The following is a 21,624-nucleotide window of genomic DNA, read 5'->3' as shown; positions in this document are numbered from 1 at the left end:
TATACACACCATTTCACTGTTAACATCCGCCAGAAATGATCTGTCCGTTGTGTTTTGCAGCAGCGATCTTCAAAAAGGTTTCGATGAGGGAAAAATAATTTCCGAAAGTTTTATGTAAGACTCTCTCTGCCAGAAGAGATCTCTGTGGGGAACTCGGTTTTTTTTCGATAAACAACTCACGGTTTTCAACATGACGTTCGCTTAAGCGAAAAATGAGAGGAAGCGGCATATTTGTACCAACAATTTCCAAAATTCTACTTGTTAGGATACTTGACCGGCCCAAGTGTACATACGCATGCCACTTTCCCGATGGAGGAAATTTTGATGCCATATCACATCTCTTTCCTTCAGGAACAGAAATGGCAATGTTGCAAGCACTGTGCTTAGCTATAGGTCGGGTCGATCTACTTGAAACAGAATTTCCAAACGAAAATTGTTTTACGAAATTGAAAAAATGTTTATTCCTACTATTTACATCCACACCGGACTTCGTTTTACGCTTCGAGCAGGAAAATTTGATATTGTTCATCGGCTACCGATACGGCGACACCATCTGTCCTGTCCGGTTTTGCCAGAATTTTATTGATACCAACTGGCATCGACGCGACTATAGATCCCGAATTTTGTATGCTCGCTGGCAATTGAAATACTGAGAAATTGTCCTGCAAACTCTCTTGGATCTTCGTTTTCTTCTGCTTCGGCGTTGACTTTGCTTTTCTCTTCCGCGGCGACCGAAAATTGTTACTTTCTATGTTGTTATTGGAAGCAGTACCGGCGACTTCGTTCGAAACAGCAGTCGTATCGTTGAAAATATCACCATTAGTTGCATCGCCATAAATTATATTCGTCTTGACGGTGTCTTTGCTTATTTGCTTGTTGCATGTGTAATCGGCAGCAGCGTTATTGTCATTGTAAACCACCAGGCTGTCGACGATTTCGGCTTCGTCTTTCAGTTTCTGCGTTTGTTCTTTCTCAATTAATCTCAGATGAATCTTCAGGTGCCGTTTCAGGTCACCACGGACGCGAAATAGTTTTCCACATGTGGTACATTTGTGGTTTTTTTCGCCGGTGTGTATTTTTCGGTGATCTTGTAGATATGAACTGGCTCGGAACGCTGAAATTATAACCAATATTACTGTTGAATTCAAACAGAAGTTCTCTGACGATTTGTAACACTTACACTTGGTACAAAAGTCACATTTGTAATTCTGAAGTGGAAGAAAATCAAACAATTAGATGAATCAAGGCAGAAAGAGGAAACCGTAAATATTCTTACCCTTTCGTTCGTATGTATCCTACGATGAATCACTAGGGAATACCTGTAAACGCAAAATAATCGAATGATTCAAAATCAAAATCACAAAACTCCTTGGGTTCGTCGAAATTTTCCAAAACTCCCAAAATTACTCGCAGGATTAAATCTCTCTACCATTTAGTCCAAGTCTTTCACGGTGGGGTTGAACAAAACTTAAATAGAGCCGCAGATACAGACAGGGACAACCTGTTTATTGCAGATGAGTCCAAGTTTTGCCGAGGATGGTGAAAATAACATTTTTCAAATATTGTAAAATTCAGACAAATTTTGCAAAATCCATTCTCGGCGTTTAATAGAGCATGGACTCCTCTACCAATATCGCCATTCAAAGAGTTTCAAACTCTCTTCATCTTGGACATATCACCATTTATAAATGTCGAAATTTCGTCTCATGCTGGCTGTAGCTACGTGGTCAGGTTGTCGAGGGAAGCCATTTTAACACGAATTAGATTAGAATTGGTCCCTCTATCCGTTGCTATAACAACCTGTATTCAAATTGACTCGTCGGTCCCGCACGGCTGGATGGGCCCCTCAATAAGAACATGAAAAAAAATCAGAGATGGTGTCGCGACTCTATTTCAGTTTTGTTCAGCCCCACCGTGTTGTATAAAAAGTGCTTTGTTTCAAGTTGCCATGAAAATTTGTGGAACTAAATTTTTTCCCAGAAAATAGAAAATGGTTTATCCGGCTGGAAAAACTATTAATATGAAAACCTTCAAAGTTGAATTTTTCCGAGGCTAAAACAACTTTTTGAAAAATTTCTTCGGTTTTGGGAAATATGGCTCATTGTCGATATTTCGTGGAAGAACTTTCTTTTGGAATGGAGTCGGTATTAGGGCTCCCCCAAAAAGTTTCCCGGAAAATTCATCAAATTTGAAGAGATTTTCACTGGCCATTTCCAATCGATTTTTCATTAAAGGCGTGTCATTCGAAAGCTAAATTCAAATACTTCTGATTTCATCCGACTGGCCATGATCCATGTACAGGAGCATGAGATATGGCCTGGGAAAGTCATGTGTGTCCTGATAAGGATTTTCTAAGTTTTTTCTGGATAAATGAAAGGCAGCTGTAGCTACAATTTGGGACACCAGTTCCAGTGTTTCTTGCACAGACATTTCGTCACTGCTTCCCCTCTCCTTAATTCCTATTCAAGGATTATGGAAAGTTCTATTCTTGGGCTGTTATTGACTATTTTTCCTTTGAAAATTACAACTCATTTTTACGAAAGCTTTTTCGTTTGACATATTGGTCCCGTTCGCCGTTCTCTGATCGATTAACTCGTCCTGTCGAATCCTGACGTTCATAATACTTCTTTGCCCACTTGACATTTCTTACGTTTTTTGTCATTTTTTCGGCAAACATTTGGACTTTTAACAAGTTTGAGGCCACCAGAGGTCAGTTCCTAAAAATAATTTACGTCTTCATGGCATGGTCAACTGTCCTCCCTATCCAAGAACTGTAGAACAGCGAATTCTGACGATTTTCTCGTACATTTCTGAATTGTGTCGATGGTTAAGGTAACAGCAGGCCAGTTCATCAGAAAAAAACAGAAAGCTCGTCTGAATTCACTTCAGTTCTAGTATGGGGAAGACAGTGGACTATGGAAACGTCACTTAGTTTTAGGAACTGACCTCTGGTGACTTCAAACTTGTTAAAAGTCCAAATGTTAGCCGAAAAAATGGCCAAAACGAAAGGAATGTCTAGTGTCTTGAACAAAGTAGTAGTGGGAACGTCAGGATTCGGAATTATTTCGGATGAGATACTCCAATGGTCACAAAAATAATTTCATCTAAGAACGAGACCAGTGAAATGGTTAAAGAAGCGTTCGTAAATAGTATGTTGTGTTACAAGTATTGTAATGTTGATTGTAATGTTGCACTAGACCCAAGTTTTCGCTCCGCTCGTAAGGAAAATTGGGTCGTGTGCTGAAAAAATCTCATTACAATACGTGTAACACATCATGCTTTGTGCCAACCGAGAATTGAAATAGACAAGAGCACAAAAAATCATAATTTTCATTGTAAACAATCACTCTTCAAATTTGATCGATCACATTGCTTTGCATTTTCTCAAACGAATGCTGTAAGAACTCGTACAAATTCCATATCAACACTGCTTTGAGTGTTGTAATATCACATCAAATGGGTGCTGAAATAAGTCACTTTACAACACTAAAATGAGTGCTGAAAAGAGTCGTATTTCAATCATCGGTGGCACAAAGTAAGTTGTAATTTTCACATGGAAAATCGTCAGTACCGTCAATAACAGAAATCAAGGAGAGGGGAAGCAGTGACGAAATGTCTGTGCAAGACACACTGGAACTGGTATCCCAAATTGTAGCTACGTACCTTTCTTTTATCAAAAAAAAAAACTTTAAAAAATCCTTATCAGGACACACATGACTTTCCCAGGCCATATCTCAGGCATATCTTGTACATGGATCATGGCCAGTCGGATGAAATCGCTTCAAATTTGAAACGAACACAGTTGCCCACAGTCCATCCACTCAATTCAATTTTCGTTTCAACAAAATTACCTTCTAGCAAATCCCTTGCCACAGAACTCGCAGGTGTGTGACTTCTCTTCGGTATGAATTGACGTTATATGATAACTCAGATCGCCCCACTGTCTAAACGCTCTGCCACAGTGGTCACAAGAAAATGGTTTCTCCAAGCTAATTGAAATTTATGTTGTAGTTAGTAAGATTGTTCAAGGAAGTAAGTTAATTGAAATTTACGTATGCACCCGACGATGAACTTTCAGCGCACTGATGGAATAGAACCGCTTGCCACATTGTTCACACACGTGAGGTCTACCGAATTGCAAAGAAACAAATTTGGATCAAAAATTGTCGAGCTACGGATTCGAAGCGAAGTTACCGTTCACCCGAATGTGACAGGAAATGGTAATGCAAAGCGTTCCGCGAATTGCACACTTTTTCGCACACTTTGCACACGTAGATCTTCTTTCTGCCTTTGGACTTTTTCGATTCCATATCGTTCTCCTCTCGTTCCTCGACATAATTTTCTCGCATCTCTCGAAGCGTCAGCGTAGGCTTCACATCAATTGCCTCTTTACTCGGTTTATCCAACTCAGTACGGAGGATATTGTTCTGAGCCAACGATTCGTCGTACACGACTGGATCGTTCGCGATTCCTTCGATAGCACTGATATTTCCGTACAGGTCGCTCGTGTGTTTGCGATCAATATTGTCCTGACTCTCTGCATCGAATGTAGAAGACAGATTCCCGTGATTATCGAACCAATCTTTTGTATTGTTGCCAATTGCAATCAAATCATTTTCCACCGACTGCTGTACCTTATCGACTACGCTGCGTATCCCTTCCAGCATATCTTCCGTATCACTAAATTCATCGTTGGCATGGTCGATTAAAGTCGATTTTTCATTGGAATTCAACATATTCGATGTGGGAAACTCGACCGACGATTCAAATTCATCGTTGTCCACATCGTCATCGATTGTACTCGAATCGTGTTCGGTGATTTCATTGTTCAAATTTTCGATTTTCAACACTGGCAAACTGATGTCGTCCCGTTGCACGATGGCATTTTCGATGATCGGCTGTTCCACATTCGTACTGGACGGTTCGTAGTGTAGCTTGAGATGGGAAAAGAAATTCAATTGTTCACTGGTTTGAAAGCCGCACAATTCGCAGGTGTATTTTGTTGCGCCAGCAGTGTCACGACCATTGGTCAACGTTTTATTGTCGGCTCCTTTCTTGTTGATTATCTTCAGTTTGGTCACGATGCGCTTCTTGTGCGGAAGATTCTTTTTGGTTGCCAATCGCGATTGAATCGACTCGTTGCACTCACTGTCGTCGTAGTCGAACTGCTGAGGAACGGATGAGAAATACAAAGTTAGTTACATGTTACAGGGACTGACTAAGGGACACGTATTTCCTTCGGGTATGAATAGAACAGAACCACCGACTATCAACGGACTTATTCGGACTTATACGAATCCGTGACGATCGAAAGCTTCATTTACCTTCAAATTCCGTCCGTCATCTTCTGGTTTCTGTACGTGATTGGTAAGAACGGATTGAGCCTGTTGTTGTCCTCGCGGATAACTGTAGAGATTTCTTATTGGAGCTAACGGCGGCATTTCCGGTTCTATCTGCTTGAGAAATGAATTTAACGTTTTAACGCTCCTCCGAACTTTGATTGGCATTATTGTGCTACCTTCACATTCACCAAATGCTCAGCAGTGATGATTTGTGGCGGATTCTGATAACTTTTGTTTATGTACTGGAGTAGCGCCTGTTTGACCCGATTGTCGTTAGCCTCATTCAGATCGTGATGTATTTGCACTTCTCCGACTAATTCGTTTTCGGTTAAAAATTGACGGTCACTTGGGTGCTGTTGCTGGAACGCGGTATTTCCATTCGATGTTTGCAGTAGGTCAACAACTAAAGCGTTTTGTATATTATCGCCCAGATAGTCGGGAGTTAATAGGCTCTGCGAATAAACAATTGTTTTGGCCAAATAAGGTTTCGTTGTGCATTTTTACAAAGGAGCGTTGCATGTCTCTTACATGATCAATGTATTCCTGTTCTATGGACCTGGGTGGCATCGTAATGAATTGATATGTACCATCGGTATCGCGCAGGGCAAATTGATTTAAACGAGACAGATCGATAGATGTTGTTTCATTCCCATTCCCATTCCCATTCACGACCTTTTGAAATTGGTCCATGTTTCAAAGTCTTCTTTGTCTGTAAAACGAAGATTTGTTCGCAGAAGTGAAGCTAGCAATTATTGCACAAAATCAACTTCTGTAGGAAAATTGCGGAACCGGCATCGACACCAAGAAACTGTTTATCAATCGACCGATTCTTTTCTTTACATCTTTTGTGTTAGACACTAAAGATATTCGCTTGACCAAAACAAGTTCTCAATTTATTTATCGCACTTTCCCTTCAAGTGTCGGTAACTATAGAAAAAGCTTAACTCACCACCTTCACGAAAAAAGGGTAAATTCTTGAAACTATTCGTAGAGTTCATAGACAATTTTGCATGTAGGTACGATAATTACGAATTGTGTATGGCAATAATGATTTGTTTTTCAAATGTGACAACGCTGCCTTTGATGATGGTAGCCATTAAACTGTCACAGCTGTACTGACAAGTAGCATGATAGTATACACAGATGTCACTTTTTACCTTTTGGTGCTGACAATAAAAAGGACGCGAGAAATACGAAATACCATTGGAATTTATTGTTCGTGTACAGTTGACGACTTTGAAATAAGTCATGCTTTTTGTTGTTTCAGCTGTTTTTGACAGTAAAATCCCGTTATTTCTATAGTCGGTTGGAGGTGAGTAGTTTTCTCCTTCAATGTTTTTATAGGTCTGCTCCAAGGTCTTGGACATAACCAAGAAATTATTATCGACAAAATGTTTGCAAAAGTGTTGAGGTTATGGCTCTGTGGATGCTCTCGCTGGTTTTTGTCTGGTCGAAAATCGTTTTTACCGTATGATGGAACAAATTTGGTGAATTTGTTTGTATGGAAAAGGGTGTGTTCCCACGTATCTAATAAAATGGCGATCTTCGTGAGCTCCCCCAAAGTCTGCCTTGGTTGGAGCCAATGAAACTATACAAAGAAGGTATGGTCTAATATCAGAATTTGTATGGACCGAAGGAAATAGCGACTTCGTTTATTTCATTCTCAGACAAACTCATTTTTCATTTCAGAGAAATTGCTATTTCCTCCGGTTTGTATGGACAGACCATACCAGGTTTATACGTTCATTGCTTGGAACAAAACAATACTTTGCTGATCAAAACAGTGGTCTATAGAGTGTTCCATTTCCACAAAAGGCAACTTAACATCAACTTTCAGGTTGACGAAATTTTACAAAGAAATTTGTTGACGTTTAGGTTATGTTCATCTATGTGGATGAAATCGTTGTCGTTCGTGTTGTCAAAATTCGTTCTTACAGCGCGCTTACAGTTATTTGGAGCAAATCTACAATGTAGAAACGGCCGCCTCCAGTTCATTCATTAAATCAGAATCCTACTACTGCACACTGTGAGTCAAAATGACAGTTCAGTTAACTGTCATTCTCCTTAAAACGTAAATAAAAGAAAGTTTCAAACGTCAGTTCGTTGATTACATTTTTCTCTCTGCTAGTAAAGTAACAGAAAATCAGAATAACGAAAACAATGGACAATGAAATTGACGACAACGAGTTCTATCAACAAGATTTCACCACTGCATCCGAATGGGAAGTATTCAATGCCAGACTCGAAGAACAATTCCACGAATGGAAATTGCCTTTCGTTGAGACAAAGGCACCACTAAACCGAAATGAATTGTCCTTGTGCGAATGGAATGTGGTCAAAGAAAATGTTTACTTTGCGGACAGTGAGTTGACAATTGCTAGATATTGTGCGAAACCGGCAAACAATCCTACGTCACCCGAAAAAATGAAATCACAAACGTGTCAGGCATTCAAGGACTTATTGGCACTGGAGAATAATTTCTGCATCTTGGATGAACGGTGCGACGATACAAAAATTCATCCGATTGCCAGATGGTATGGGCTGAGAGACTTTGTTGTCGTTTATCCCACGAAATCAGCGATTACGAACGAAAGCCAAATTCGTGTGCTTCTCAGCTCCATACATATTGCAGGTATGATCATCACTTTTCCTTTCCGTATTCGAGTGGTATAGCATTGATGTTGTGACTCATCCGCTTATTATTCCGTTGTGATCTCCTTTCAGTGGCTGAAAGTAATTGCGAGGTTCCGGTCTTTGTGCAGGTCATGGAGAAACGACGAAAGGTTTATCTTGGTGAGTGGTCAGGCTGAAGTTTTCGGATCGAATCTAAAATTTCTGACTTTCAGGCGTATGCGAAAGTCGTTCGACAAGACTCACGTTCGATATTGTTCACCTTGCGTCGACGCCACCCACTTGCAAATATCTGTCGGGCTTATTGGACATGTTCAAAGGCAAAATTGGCATTCCATACGTCGATCCTGTCGTTGTATCACTCCGTCTCACATACACGCTCAACAAATTCTTCAGTTCTGCGTTTTCGAATCAACCGGGCGCGGACACGAGAAGTGATATAACATGTTTGCCATGGGGCGCTCCCATCGATCCGGTTACCGAACTTTTGTTGTACTGCGACTGGAATCAGGTGGCCGAAAATGTCGTATTAGATTCGCAAAATCATTCCGATTTCGATGCTTTGCTGGCTCCGAAATGGTCGTTACGTGCTCGCTTCCAAGATTCCAATGAAATATGTTATCAGTTGCGCGAATGTCTGGCCGAATATATGCAGCTTAATGAGAAACCGCACACTCTGTTCGATATATTCGGTGACGCTTTTGCCTTCGGTACGACCGAAGGAAATCCCTTGGATTTATTGACCGAGTCAAAGATCTCGAAAATTTTACCTAACTTCCCGTCGTCGAAATCTTACGAGCACAAGAGCCAAATGCAAAATAAACGAACAATTGATGGGCCCATTGGCGAAGACATGCTAACCATGCTGTACTTTATGTTTCCGGACGCAGACTCGAATTCACCACATTCGTACGATGTTTTTGATTCGGATAGTGTAAGTTTTGTGCATCCGTTGTATATGTGGTTTGTGTATTAACAGACAGCATTACAGTTTGATCCGTTGAAAATAAAAAGTGCACCTGCCGGATCGCTGGTACACAGATTAAGCACTTTGTTGGCTATATGCAACGCCAATTACGGTGGACTAAGAGCTGTTGCGCAATTGTGGGCTGAATTTACACAGGAGATGAGATATCGAGTCGAACGCTGCATACAGATACCGGGGTGAGTGAAGAAAGATTTTTTTTTATTTTAACAGAATACGTCGGACGGTTCGAAAATCGAATATTTTCACTTATAAAATTCTACTTATCTGACCCTAGCACTTACTTATCTCGATTAGCGGGAACGGAAAATTGAATTTTTCGTTTATGGTTTTTGAAAGTCGATTTGCGCAAAGTACACTTTGGGCTGGGGCTGGTATATGTTTAGTCTATAAACGCAAGACTGAATTGAAATCATGAATGTGTTGGGTTAGATTTGTTGATGTCTCTGATAAGAAAATCTATTACCTCTCTTGTTTAAAGTAGTTAAGCTTTCATAAAAACTAGTACTTTGTGTGGTAGCTGTCAGTCTAAGCGTTGGGTAGGATCATGATTTTGCTAGTTTCTCTGATTATGGTTCTACTTTTGAGGTTTTTCGCGTTAAGAGTCAATTCGCCAAAATTTCGAACAGTCGGGACTCAAGCCGACGGCGATCCCAACGAGCTATGGCTGAAATGAATCCTCGTTCAATTATGAAAATATTGTGGAGCAATATCTTGGGAAAGTTAGTAGCAGGCAGCTCTAACCCAGAGTTTTGTAGCTTACTTCTCGCCCTATCCATTGACACCCCACTCGACCGTACTCATCGTCCCAGATAGAAATGGAGTTGATTTTTCACAATGTATCTCAACGCATCAAATTTCGGAAAATCTTCGAACTCTAAAGTTCTCCAAACAACGCTTTTTCGAGCGAATTTTTTTATTTATAGTTTTACGAGATAATAGTCAGTAAAACTAACGAGATACTGGCTGTATCACATTAGTTTTACTATTATCTCGTAAAACTATAAATAATAAAATTCGCTCGAAAGAACGTTGTTTGGAGAACTTTAGAGTTCGAAGATTTTCCAAAATTTGATGGGTTGAGATACATTGTGAAAAATCAACTTAATTTCTATCTGGGACGGTGAGTATGGTCGAGTGTGGTGTCAATGGATAGGGCGAGAAATAAGCTACAAAACTCCGGGTTAGAGATTTCTGATACTAACTTTCCCAACCGCCGAGAGCCTTTCAAAAATTTCGGTTTTTTCGAGGTTTTTCACTTGTTGTGGCGGATGGGTGGTTTGAACATCGGCTTTTGTTGGTCAATAATATGCAGCTCATCGACCTTCATAAACGTACACAATTTGACATTACTCACATTTTGCATGTTGGAGTAATTGATAAAATTTTTCTAAGGGCCATGACAGCCCAACAAAATGTTTTCAGGAAAAACGTTGTTCCACGATATTATCAGAATTAAACGAGGATTCATTTGAGCCATAGCTCGTTTGGATCGCCGTCGGCTTGAATCCCGATTCAATATAAGCTGTTCGAAGTTTTGGCGAATTGACTCTTAAGATCTTTATTACAGTTCTCAGTAACTGTGCGAAACACCTGGTGACATATGTCACTTGTCCCAGTTCAATTAGCTTTGTTTTGTTGATAAATCGGCCAATCAATTCAAATCTGACAGCGGTTGAGATTAGGACCTATTTTGGGTAAAATTTATTTGGAAAAATTCTGTCAAAGTTTACCAAAACCAAAAATAAATTTCGGTAAATTTTGGCAAATTTCAAATACATAAATATACTAACCCTGGCTGAGATTTGAATTCTACACACTCGGCAACTCAATCTCATAGTATCAAGCAGTTGACGTAACTCTTCCCTTCACTGACAAATAATATTTTAGTTTATTACCTGTGGCAGCTAACTTTATGTAATGTATTTTATCTGCTAGGGCGAAAAAAATATAGGTAATGGCTTCATTACCTATCAGCTACTACTGCTAGTAGGGAGGTAAAGTGATTTTTCGCTCACACATCTTCGGCGTTAAACTTCCTACTGGCCAAAATAAACATAGCTAACGCCGACCCGTACGAAACTCTTCATTTCTTTTACTTCATTCTCTACTGAGAAGCTATTCGCCCTTTAGATTTTAACTTACATTATCTTTCTTTGCCTTGTTATCATATACAAATAAATTGCCGGAGGCAATATAGACAGCCCCTTACGAAGTCAACACCCCACACACATAACAAATTATTTCCATGTTAACAGAAACTCTCTAAGTACCATTTTTCCCAAGATATATCACTTTTATTAAAATCCAATATGGCCACCGGCAGCCATTTTGTTAGGAGACCGGAAATTTTAGTGACGCTTTACATTCGTTAATACCTTTCAAACAAAAAAAATCATGAAATTCGGTCAAAATATACTCGAGATATTGACAAAATACTCCACGTTCACTGTACGGCCGAGTAGCTAGATAAGAGCTCACTCCAAGACACCTAGCTCACGCTCCGGAGAACATAATTTCATAAACTTTTTTTTCCCTGATTGGTACGGGCAATACCTATCTAATAAAGCTAAAACAGACGAAATATGTTCAAATGTGGCCGACCTACAAGCAAAAACTGCTTGCCGCCCTGTGCTTGTTTCACACCAAGGGGTCTAACTCACGAGTCGGTCATCCGATTTCCATAAACTTTTTTTTCCGGAGATATCTTCGAAAAACCGTAAAACGGGAAAAAAAGATGCGTTTTACTCAAGTTATCGTGCAGACAGACAGACGGACAGACGGACATTTTTTTTTCACTGATCTGGCATCTCTAGACAACCACAATAGGTTTCCTCTTACTCAGGGAGTCCAATTCGACGTGTTACAAACGTATGCGTAAACCTATAAGACCCCAGTACTTCGTACGGGTCTAAAAATTTGGAAGCAGGTAGGTGATGTACTATTTTATATGAGAAAAAGATTACCTGGAGACAATTTACCTGCCACAGGTAACATTTTGAAGCCATTTTGTCAGATTGAGACAAATTTACCTAGGTATAAATCTAGTCTTTACATTTAAGAAGCAATATACGATATTGTTAGCTGAACTGCGGATTGTTATTATTATTATGATGATGATGATGATGATTATCAAAGAAATGAAAATGCATTTAACTGTTTCGGAAATAATTTTATTTATCTGTTTAGTGAAATTTACTTACACGTACACTAAGTATATTTTAAATGTACAATAATTGTTTGTTCTCCTTTCCTTTTACGACTAATAATTTACTAATTTTATTCTGTTAACTCATTTTCTTCATGTTACATCCATTTCAGTTTTTCATCGCTAAGTTTCTTCGCTATAATTTATTTTTATGTACAAAATATGAATTTAAGGCATTGCATTACTACGCTAACGTTTAATATATTGTTGATCATGGTGCGACATATTCCTATAAATGTTTATAATTGTTCCCCCGTTTATATAAAATATATAATTTTAGAGTTTACGTTTTGTTAACTTTCAACTGTGTTCTGTTGTACCTTAATGTACTAAAAGCTCATTTTACGATGAGACATTTTTCTTGTTTAATTAATGAGTTTTTCTATACATAAATCTTATTCTAAATTTACTGTTTTTGTTAAGCTTTTACGATTTGGCGTCAATATTCATCACTTTCATATTATGCACCGGGGATTAATTTTTGTTTGTTTGTTAATTGAAAATGAAATTTGCCGTTTCATTGAATTTGTTAGTTAATTAAATTGGATTTGGAAAGAGTGTTCAGTGTACAGTGCAGAATCTACACTGTAGATTTTATGAAATTTAACCTGCTAGAAACAGCAATCATTGTACAATGCATCTAGTACTTCTTTCGTTTAACGTATGTATCACAAAGTGTTGGATACAAAATCTTTGACTTCATTAATTGCACATCTATGAAAGAAAAAAAAACATCTATCAAACATCGTGTAACAAGACACTAGCCAGAGCTCATCGATTATTATTTTTGCTGTAGCTCTCGGTAACAGATGACTCGACAAAATTCGTTCACATTTACAATTTGCTGATTTTTTATCATTATGATGCGAGTTACTGGAAATTATGAAACTCTATAAACCAAATAATCCATTTAGAAATTGTATTCAAAATTTGACCGAACTTGGCATGTTCTTCATAACGCTACGTTCCCCCGAACCAGGGACGCCGACTTGTGTTTGGGAGTAGCGGTGCTCATACAACAAGCGAATCTGGAAGTAGTGGTGCTCTTTCAAGTAAAACTGGAAAGATGTAGTGGTGCTCATCATTCGAGTAGTGGTGTCCGAGCCTCGCTTGTCCTTAGAAGTCGGCGCCCCTGCCCCGAACCATAGAGGCGCGTACAAGTAATGTAATGGTTTCTCTCAGTTAATTTTTAGTGATAGTTCTCTTATTGTTACACGGCCGAAATTGGTCGTGAAACGATGAGAGAACTGTCAGTAAAAATTAACTGAGAGAAACCGTTACATTACTTGTACGCGCTCTAGACAAATAATTCGGAGAAAAGGCAACGGTATCGCCATATAATCTTCGAATCGACTAATTTTTACATTAAATTCAAGCACTAACCAGAGCCGTGCTAAATGATTAGCCGTTTCTAGAAGGTTAGGAATATCCAAGGCATCGATATAAATAGTACAGTTGACGACTTTCAAATAAGTGACACATTTCATTTTAGATGTTTTTCAGCTGATCCACTCATACAAACAAATGTGCTAATCTGTTTATACGGATGAACAGTGTATCACACATGCGCTTGGTAATAGTACAACCGTTTAAAGTCGTGAGAACATATTTGTTTGTATGAGTGGATCCGCTAAAAAACAGTTGAAACGAAATGCGTCATTTATTTGTAAGTCGTCAATTGTGAATAACTGTTTTTGAGAAAAGGTGGAGCTTACTAACACAATTTAATTTTTACTCTGCAAACTATGGATACAAAAAGTTTCTCACATAATTTTCCACATTTCTATCGGATTCATAACGGATTTTATTGCGTGTCGTTTAATAATTGACCTCGGTTACGCCTCGAATGAACAAATTTCACGAAATTTCACCAGAGCCGGACTGGTTTGAAGAAAAAACCCTTTGAAAAAGCCCTTCACTGCCCTTGCAGTCTAAGAGCCTTTCGGACATCTACCCAATACGTAATGCTCACAGGTTTCACAAAATTCACAAATTTCGCAAAATTTTACAAATTTCACCAATTTAGCCAAGTTTTACAAATGCCTAGCATTGATTTCACCCTTAAAACGCCACGCTCCGTCACTGATCCAATAGATGTGGTGGCCCATATTTTCATTTTATATTTTCTCTGTACACAATCAATTGTCACACTTTATGTTTTATGTTTCGAAATTCTATGCTCATAATAAACGGACTTACACACTAGTATGTCTAGTCTACACATATACAATAGTAATTTTGTTCAGTTTTAAAAATGCTTGTTAACTTCTTTGTTTCTATCATGTTAACTAGAATTTCAATTTTCTTATTATTTCTTAATCAATTTTATTATCGTACTGTTAACAATTTAACATTTTTCTTTTTCTTTACTCTTTCACTTGTGTTATCGTGTTCGGGATGATATGTTTATGTTCAATCTCTTCTCTTAATGCAGCGGATTTTCGTTTAACTCTTAAATGTATTGCTTGTCACATTATTTTCATTCAATCATTTACAAATTTTCTACGGTTCGGAGCAAAGTCAGAATGTTTTTCTTGTACATTTTTAAATTTAAACTTTTTAACTTTAAATTGTAAAATTCCATTATTCTGACGCTTCGCTTCTTTTTGTTGTATATATAGCAGGACTAGATATTAGAATACAATGTGAGAGTTGTAATGAAAAAATAAATTCGAAGGAATAATATATGGCGATTCACAATATCTTCCCTCACAAATGTTCGGTCAATTTGTCGTTTCTTCATTCAATCGCCTCTCATTTTGTATTTTTTCTCTTAAAATAAATAATTACACAAACATAACACAAATTAACAATACGGTAACCACAAAATAGCTTTCATCATTTTGACACATTTTGTTAAATTCAGGCGTGTCCCTTAAAATGTGGTTGATGTTTAAAATGTGGATGTTGTCGAAAATGTGAATGATGCGGAAAATGTGGATGATATGGTAAATGTGGATGCCGTGGAAAATGTGGATGATGTGGAAAATGTGGATGATGAAAACTATTTTGCGGCAAGTGTATACGATAAAAACAAGCGCGCATTTAAATTTCATTTAACTATAAAATGAATGACAAAGAAAGCAATGGCCAGAGGGCGTTTGCAAACTCACAATAAATCATAGAGTCTGTGTTAGAAATGTTGATCGAATATAATCTCATAACATCAAGATGTTAAAATAATTCTTCCTCATAATGGTACCAAACCGTTGCGTGTTGTTGCATTTCTAGCCATATAAATATCCATATCATGATCGGTCCAATTGTCAGATGTATCACAATAATTGTTTAATGTATGAGTCGAACCAGACGTGGAGAAACTAAATTATAAAGTTTTGTTGTTGTTGTTGTTGTAAATTGAGTTAAGTGGATATTTGGTTGGATTATAATAAGCTTTAACATGATAGATGAATTATATTGCAGCGAAAAGTATTGTTATCAATTATAATGAAGGGGGTGTATCGTGGCTGTCTAGGTAATTTCTATTTAAATCATCGCATAGAAATCACTCGTAAGTTTCGTAGAAGCTTGACGACAACATTAGAAAACATACAATTATCGGTTTAGCGGCTGAAATACCTTTACTTACAAGAGTTACAATTCAGTGTAAAAAAAAACGACTAGGGGTTTCACTCGCGACACTTGCTTAATGTTGAATAAAGAAAATAAGATCGTGGTGGCACTGTCGTGTCGGATCTGTGTCTTTGCATTTAAGCAGATTTCGAAAGCTTTAAACTTCTCTTGCATTCCACTAAAATATTGCACTTTTCCAATGGAATCCAAAAGAAACTCAGACCTTTCGAAAGCTTTCTAAAGCACAAAAACAATGCGGTGTCTTGGCTTAACACGGCACGGCAGGGCATCTTGGGGAATTTGTCTTGCAAAAATTGAAAATTTAACATTAAATTAGCTAATCAGGGCTGAATTATGATGCTAGGAGATTCTGTATGATTAGCCTGTCAGAGACGGCAAGCTTATCTGAAAGTTTACTATCGGATCTACTACTTCATTTGAATTAAGTATTTTCAATAGATTGATTTCAAATCTTTTTCTTCATTTGTTTGAACATATTTTTTGCTATAACAGACTGCAATAGTTAAAGTGTGTCGTTTACTACTGAAAAAGTTTTCGATAACAGATTTGACTGTGTGTCAATGCACACAATACAAAATGCATTCAGTCATCTTTAATTACGGTTTTTTGTTGTTTTTGTTCAAATATTAATATGCATCATGCACGTCACTACACAACAAAATGAAGATGTAACAATTCTCAAGACTTACCGACTTCCCGGCCGGTGTGAATGAATATGTGTACCATTTAATTGATCGCGTGATCGAGATCTCGGTCGTGTTCTTCGCGTGCTTGACGCAACACTTTGTGTGGGTCCATGCACCGAATTCGTATACGATGCCCGAGACATTCGATCACTGGCTGCTAATGATTGACGGGATTGGCGTAATTCTGGAAATTTTATTTTCGTTTTATCATATTGAGCTCGGACACTTTTATTACAAATTTTCTATCATTCGAACCTGGTCTTGAGTTAACTAAATTGCTGGGGAATGCCGATCCCAAATAGCCTCTGTGTGAATGATTTGAAAAACTGTGATGAGATTGTCCATCGGCGATTGATCGACCGCTGAAACAAAGGTTTATTGGTGTAATGTGTGCTGATGGTACTATTAAGTAGGACAATACCTCTGCTTGTTCATTTTGCCGACAACACCAGAGAAATGCGATACATGACTTCTTAGATCATCTGCAATGCCTTGATTTTCCATTGGATAGATTCGTGGTCGTGGTATTGACCGGCCACTATACGCTGAAACTTGATCCCAATCCTGCTGAAGTACGAGAAAACAGAAACGATTGCACCCATTTCAATATCAATTTGAGCAAAACAATGCAGAACGAATTTGCATTCGCCTTGATATTGTAAAACTATGTAAATAGCAGAGTTGTTTAACAAATAACACAAAAGGTAATTAGAGTGTAAACACGGCACGAACTGTATATACAGTGCATTCACCACACACATGAATGTAATATAAAAATCAAGTTCAATGAGACGTTCACACCGGAATACTTTACGTTTTTCCGTAATTCTTTTCTTATATTCTCTGAATGAAGGCATGATGCGCTGCATGATTCAATTGCGAGCGACCACAAAGTAAGATAATCGATGATTTGGGTCTGATTACAGTGAAATTAGAACAATTTTTACTCGACTCACCTTGTGATGATTAAATGCGGATAAAGTTGCAATCGATCCCAATGGTCCAGGACTGCCAGCTGGTCCACAACAGTTGACCGGCAATCCACCGATTGGTAGTGGGCTCTTTTGTGGTGAATTAAGAGATTGCATTTTTCGTGATCTTCGTCTAAGAAATGAGAAACGAAATGGATTAACCTCAACTCCGTTCGAAATTACATTTTGTTTGCTCTGTGTTCACCCACCTGCTCGAAGCGATGAAAACTATGACTGCCACAATAATGGTGCCACAAATGGCTGCACTAGTAGCAATCGTAATTTTATCCATATTTGATGTGGGTGACGAAACTGTTCGCACTTCTCGACATTGAGAATAAGGCACAGTTTCCGGTGTCACGTTGATTTCTTCCAATGATATTACGCACACCACGATACACTCTGATGGAGGAACATTTTTTATTTTGAATTCTCGTTCGCTGGCCTCAAGCGGTGGGCCCTGTTTGAAACTTTTATCGGCGAACAGTCGGTAGACGACACGAAAACCTAAGATATTCGCTGTATCTGAATCCCATTGGATGATAACGGAATTGTCTTGTCGGAATGCATTTTTCACTTGAACTTCATCAGCATCGTCGACACGAGTGCCACGATTTGACGGGTATCCGAGAACTAATGGTGGTCTCTGCTTTGCTGTAGCACTCTGATGCCATGTTGGTGAATTTTTCGATATCTTGGGCTGTCATAGGAATTGCATTAGGGACGACAATTCGGTTAGTAAAGATTCGAGATCTTACCTGTTGATTGAAAGAAGGTGGTAAAGTCGTCGTTGATAGTATTTTACTCAGCAGAGTAGTTGAATTCGTCGTTGAAACAGCAACTGTTGTAGTTGGTGTGGTCTGTTCCGTTGTTGTTGGTGAAGTCGTTAGAACAGTTGTGGTACTCTGTGTGGTTAAGCGGGTTGTTGTTGGAGGATGTGTGGACAGATTTTTCGGTATTAAAGAATCAATGACACCAACCGGCCCATTTATATCAATGTCTGATTCTGGGCAAGTCAGTTCTTCTGGTTGAATCGAATAAAATCCTCTGTCATGTAACCTCGTTGGCGTTCCGCAAAACTGTGGATTTCTTTCTCTACTGGTCACCTGCAAGTCTCCATTCCGTATCCAATCGGTAACCCATTGCAATTTACAATCGCAGTGCAAGAATCTACCACCAAGAGAAAGTCCTCTTAGCGTTCGATTTAAGTGAGCAAGAGCGCTCTCGGGTACGGTAGGAAGTGGATTTCCATCCAATGCTAGAAGAGTTATACTGGGATTTCCACGGAACGCAGTCTCTGGCAGTGCGGTCAACAAATTGAATCCAATGTCTAAAACACGAAGCTCCTTTAAGGAATGTATCGCTCCAACCGGAAACTCGGCCAATAAATTATTCAATAAGCTGAGCGAACTCAACGTTTTTCGAATGCCAGCAAAGGCAGTCTCTCCAAGATTTTGAATTAAATTCCGTTCCAAGTTTAGGGCTGTTAATGTATCCAAACCATCGAATGTTCGAATGCCTTTCGGACCTGGTAACTCTCGAATGCCATTTTGTGACAAGTCCAAGAAAGTCAACATTTTCAGACCGCGAACACTCTCAGGTACTCGTTTCTGTTTCGTTCCCTTTAGATTCAAGTTTTTCAGGCTGTTTTCCATTCCTTTGAACGCATTCACCGACAGTGTTACGTTGTTGTCGCTAAGTTTGAGTGTAGCAAGCTTTTCGAGTCCCTGAAAAGCTCTGTCCGGTATGTTAGCTATGCGATTTTTCGATAGATCTAATAAGCTTAATATGGACAGCGGTCGAAGGGCTTTTATTGGTACTTCTTCCAGTAAATTGTCTTGTAAATTTAAGTTTTTAAGGAACTTTTCTTGGCCTTTAAAAGCAAATTCGTCTACGGTTTTTATGTTACAACTGCTCAGCTGCAGATTGTGTATTCGGAGATTTTGAAAAATGTTGTTACTCAATTTGTCGATGGTCGAATTATTTACATAAAGCAAATCAATTGGTGTTGGTCGCGAGAATTTGTCTAAGGCATCGGCTAATAAGCTAAAGTTGACCTGTTCGTTTCCAAAAAATGTTTGAACGAGTTAATTACCACGGTCCAGAGGAATGCAACAAATCTAACGAATCACTTACCTGGTCACACTGTACCGATAGTTCGTTGCCCAAATTGTAGGCACATAAGCAAGATGTTTGTAGATCGGGGACATCTCGTTGCCACGGGCATTGTGCTAATGTTGAGTTGATTAGAAATAGTGTCGAGAAAATGTAGTTGAGTCCACGCATCTTGGAAAGATCTTGAATGAAAGGAGAGAAAAAATCTTGTTAAAGGAATTCCGAAATTTATCAATTTCTACAATATTCTGAAAGCAATTACATCTACAAATGTGACATCATTTACCATCGACCTTGCCCGACAAGTGTTTCAAACAACAAATTGTGATATCTCACATTATATATAGCGAAAAACCGCAAGATATTCATTGGATATTAATCGTCGAACATATTAAATCCAAACGAACCGTTATACGGCATTCGTTTAATCTGATTCAAGTTTTGTCTACGGAGAACATTGAAGATGGATGGATGAATATATACAACATCCAACGTAACCATAATATCCAAAATACGAGAATGTTTTACGGTATTAAATGTTTGATTGGCTGCATTTAGTTGCAATAAACTTTTTCGATTTATATAGGTAACCCGAAACGGGTTCTACTTCATTTAATGTTGCCATTTCTTCGTTCAACTTTTACTTCTAATTTATCGGCAACATTTGATTCTTTTTCTAATTGAATTATCGAATTTCACACCAAATAAACAGAGACTTAATGTTCCATTAAATCGCATTGACGCTAGGAAACACTATTCAATATGATGAGCCAAGAAGACGTTTTTACATGGAAACACTCTAGCATTGTAAATGCCATTGTTCAGTATTATGATGAATGTAAAATACATTAGACCATTGACATAATTCTACAACGATTGGTACAATTTAACATGCTGAACACATGGAAACAAACAAATTTGGGACACCCCAGTTATGTCCCTTGCGGCTAAACACATAGCATTCCTAAAATCACAAAATTTATGTATGTCTCGATGCATTAGTAATTCTCGGTTCTGCTGGTTGTCTATTCGAAAAAGATAATGCCACATTAGATTTTGTCATTTTATAGCATTGCTACGAGAGCGTGTCAGTCTGCACAAAGTACAGTGTGATTTATGGAAAATTTAGATTATGGTAGAGATTACATGACAGGAAAGAAAATTGGAAATCATTGAGTTTGTAAACGAGCCGTTCGGTGAGTGAATTGTCATTTGTAACGAAAATACGATGAAATGATGAATGACATCACACAGAATTAAGTTAAAGGGAGTCAGAGTGTGTTAATATATGCTTTGGTTTTAGCAACGGTTGGCCTTCCTATGTGAGGAAGCAGGGCCTATTATTTTGAAATTTATTTACCGAATCTATGTTTCGATAAATTCAGTTAATATTTGGTAAATTGTCGTAAGTTCTGGTAAATCTCTGTAAATTTTAGCAAATATCGGTAATAAATTCTACTAAATTTCCGTAAGTTCTGGTAATTTTTGTTAAATCTATGTAAATTTCGATAAATTTCCGAGAATTTTGGTAAATTTCCGTAAGTTGTAGCAAATTTTGGTAAATCTCGGTAAATTTTGGTAAATTTCCTTAAGGCTTGGTAAATCCCGGTAAATTTTGAGAAACGTAGATAAATTTCGGTAAATTATGCTAAATTTCCGTAAGATATGGTAAATTTTGGTAAATCTAGGTCAATTCTTTTAAATTTTCGTAAGTTCTGGTAAATCACTTCATACCGTAAGTGCTGGTAAATTTACCAATAATAGACTATGGGAAAAAGAATGACCAAAATGTTAGAATGATACAGACCCTAGCTTATCCCTTACATCCGAACAAAGTGAAACAGTTCTTAGGACATTTTACGATATTGGCTTATAGATATCGTTTTAATTGTCTGCTTGATATAGCTATATTGATGTCAGATGCTTACTGGAAATTAGGGAAACATTTTCCAATAAAGTCCCTACTGAACAGAAATACACGAGACAACCATTGCCTGTTACTGTGTCAAAATAACTAACATCCCAAAATACCCATGAATCGTGAACCAAGATTCATTATTATTTATGTGCATCGTCGTGTATTCAAAAGGAA

The 21,624-nt window shown here is 38.1% G+C and overlaps 3 protein-coding genes across 9 annotated transcripts in view; 1 reads left to right on the top strand and 2 right to left on the bottom strand.

Moving 5' to 3' along the window:
• Nucleotides 1-436: 436 nt before the first annotated feature.
• Nucleotides 437-6,451, bottom strand: LOC119082118 (zinc finger protein 236). Of its 5 annotated transcripts, none has more exons than XM_037191501.1 (10): nt 6,132-6,451; nt 5,871-6,051; nt 5,519-5,794; nt 5,325-5,456; nt 4,195-5,168; nt 4,053-4,127; nt 3,852-3,989; nt 1,277-1,319; nt 1,181-1,208; nt 437-1,114 (listed from the first exon to the last, which is right to left on the bottom strand). In XM_037191501.1, exons 2-10 carry the CDS (start codon nt 6,030-6,032, stop codon nt 495-497), a joined length of 2,448 nt encoding a protein of 815 aa, XP_037047396.1. In that variant the 5' UTR covers nt 6,033-6,051; nt 6,132-6,451; the 3' UTR covers nt 437-494. The 5 variants fall into 5 exon arrangements, with proteins under 5 accessions (XP_037047396.1, XP_037047394.1, XP_037047393.1 ...); XM_037191499.1 differs by having other exon boundaries at nt 5,871-6,049; nt 6,254-6,451; XM_037191498.1 differs by having other exon boundaries at nt 6,292-6,448.
• Nucleotides 6,452-7,401: 950 nt separating this feature from the next.
• The window catches only part of LOC119082062 (rab3 GTPase-activating protein catalytic subunit), a 47,228-nt gene continuing 33,005 nt past the window's right edge, over nt 7,402-21,624 (top strand). For both annotated transcript variants that reach the window (XM_037191397.1, XM_037191396.1), the window contains exons 1-4: nt 7,402-7,974; nt 8,067-8,135; nt 8,189-8,907; nt 8,965-9,137. In XM_037191397.1, the coding sequence (XP_037047292.1) occupies nt 7,503-7,974; nt 8,067-8,135; nt 8,189-8,907; nt 8,965-9,137 (1,433 nt within the window). In that variant the 5' untranslated portion in view covers nt 7,402-7,502. The remainder of the gene's footprint in view (nt 7,975-8,066; nt 8,136-8,188; nt 8,908-8,964; nt 9,138-21,624) is intronic.
• Nucleotides 14,399-21,624, bottom strand: part of LOC119082063 (leucine-rich repeat and fibronectin type-III domain-containing protein 3) — a 32,884-nt gene continuing 25,658 nt past the window's right edge. The window contains exons 2-9 of one of the 2 annotated variants that reach the window (XM_037191399.1): nt 19,554-19,714; nt 18,176-19,474; nt 17,627-18,117; nt 17,403-17,550; nt 16,868-17,013; nt 16,702-16,808; nt 16,450-16,630; nt 14,399-15,486 (exon numbers count right to left, since the gene is read on the bottom strand). In XM_037191399.1, coding sequence (XP_037047294.1) covers nt 15,357-15,486; nt 16,450-16,630; nt 16,702-16,808; nt 16,868-17,013; nt 17,403-17,550; nt 17,627-18,117; nt 18,176-19,474; nt 19,554-19,714 — 2,663 coding nt within the window. In that variant the 3' untranslated portion in view covers nt 14,399-15,356. The remainder of the gene's footprint in view (nt 15,487-16,449; nt 16,631-16,701; nt 16,809-16,867; nt 17,014-17,402; nt 17,551-17,626; nt 18,118-18,175; nt 19,475-19,553; nt 19,715-21,624) is intronic. The other variant, XM_037191400.1, reaches the window with a different exon arrangement.

The sequence above is a fragment of the Bradysia coprophila genome, unplaced genomic scaffold (assembly GCF_014529535.1).
Source record: "Bradysia coprophila strain Holo2 unplaced genomic scaffold, BU_Bcop_v1 contig_373, whole genome shotgun sequence".
Taxonomy (NCBI): Eukaryota; Metazoa; Arthropoda; class Insecta; order Diptera; family Sciaridae; genus Bradysia; species Bradysia coprophila.
Note: the sequence above shows the minus strand (reverse complement) of the source record. Positions and strands in the feature narration are given on the sequence as shown.

Excerpts from the sequence above, each read along its gene's own strand:
- LOC119082118 (XM_037191501.1), bottom strand. The coding sequence starts at position 6,032 with ATGGACCAATTTCAAAAGGTCGTGAATGGGAATGGGAATGGGAATGAA. Across the intron at positions 3,990-4,052 it reads GTTCATCGTCGGGTGCATAC|CTTGGAGAAACCATTTTCTT; the intron begins GTAAATTTCAAT and ends AATTTCAATTAG. Across the intron at positions 1,320-3,851 it reads GGCAAGGGATTTGCTAGAAG|GTATTCCCTAGTGATTCATC; the intron begins GTAATTTTGTTG and ends TTGCGTTTACAG.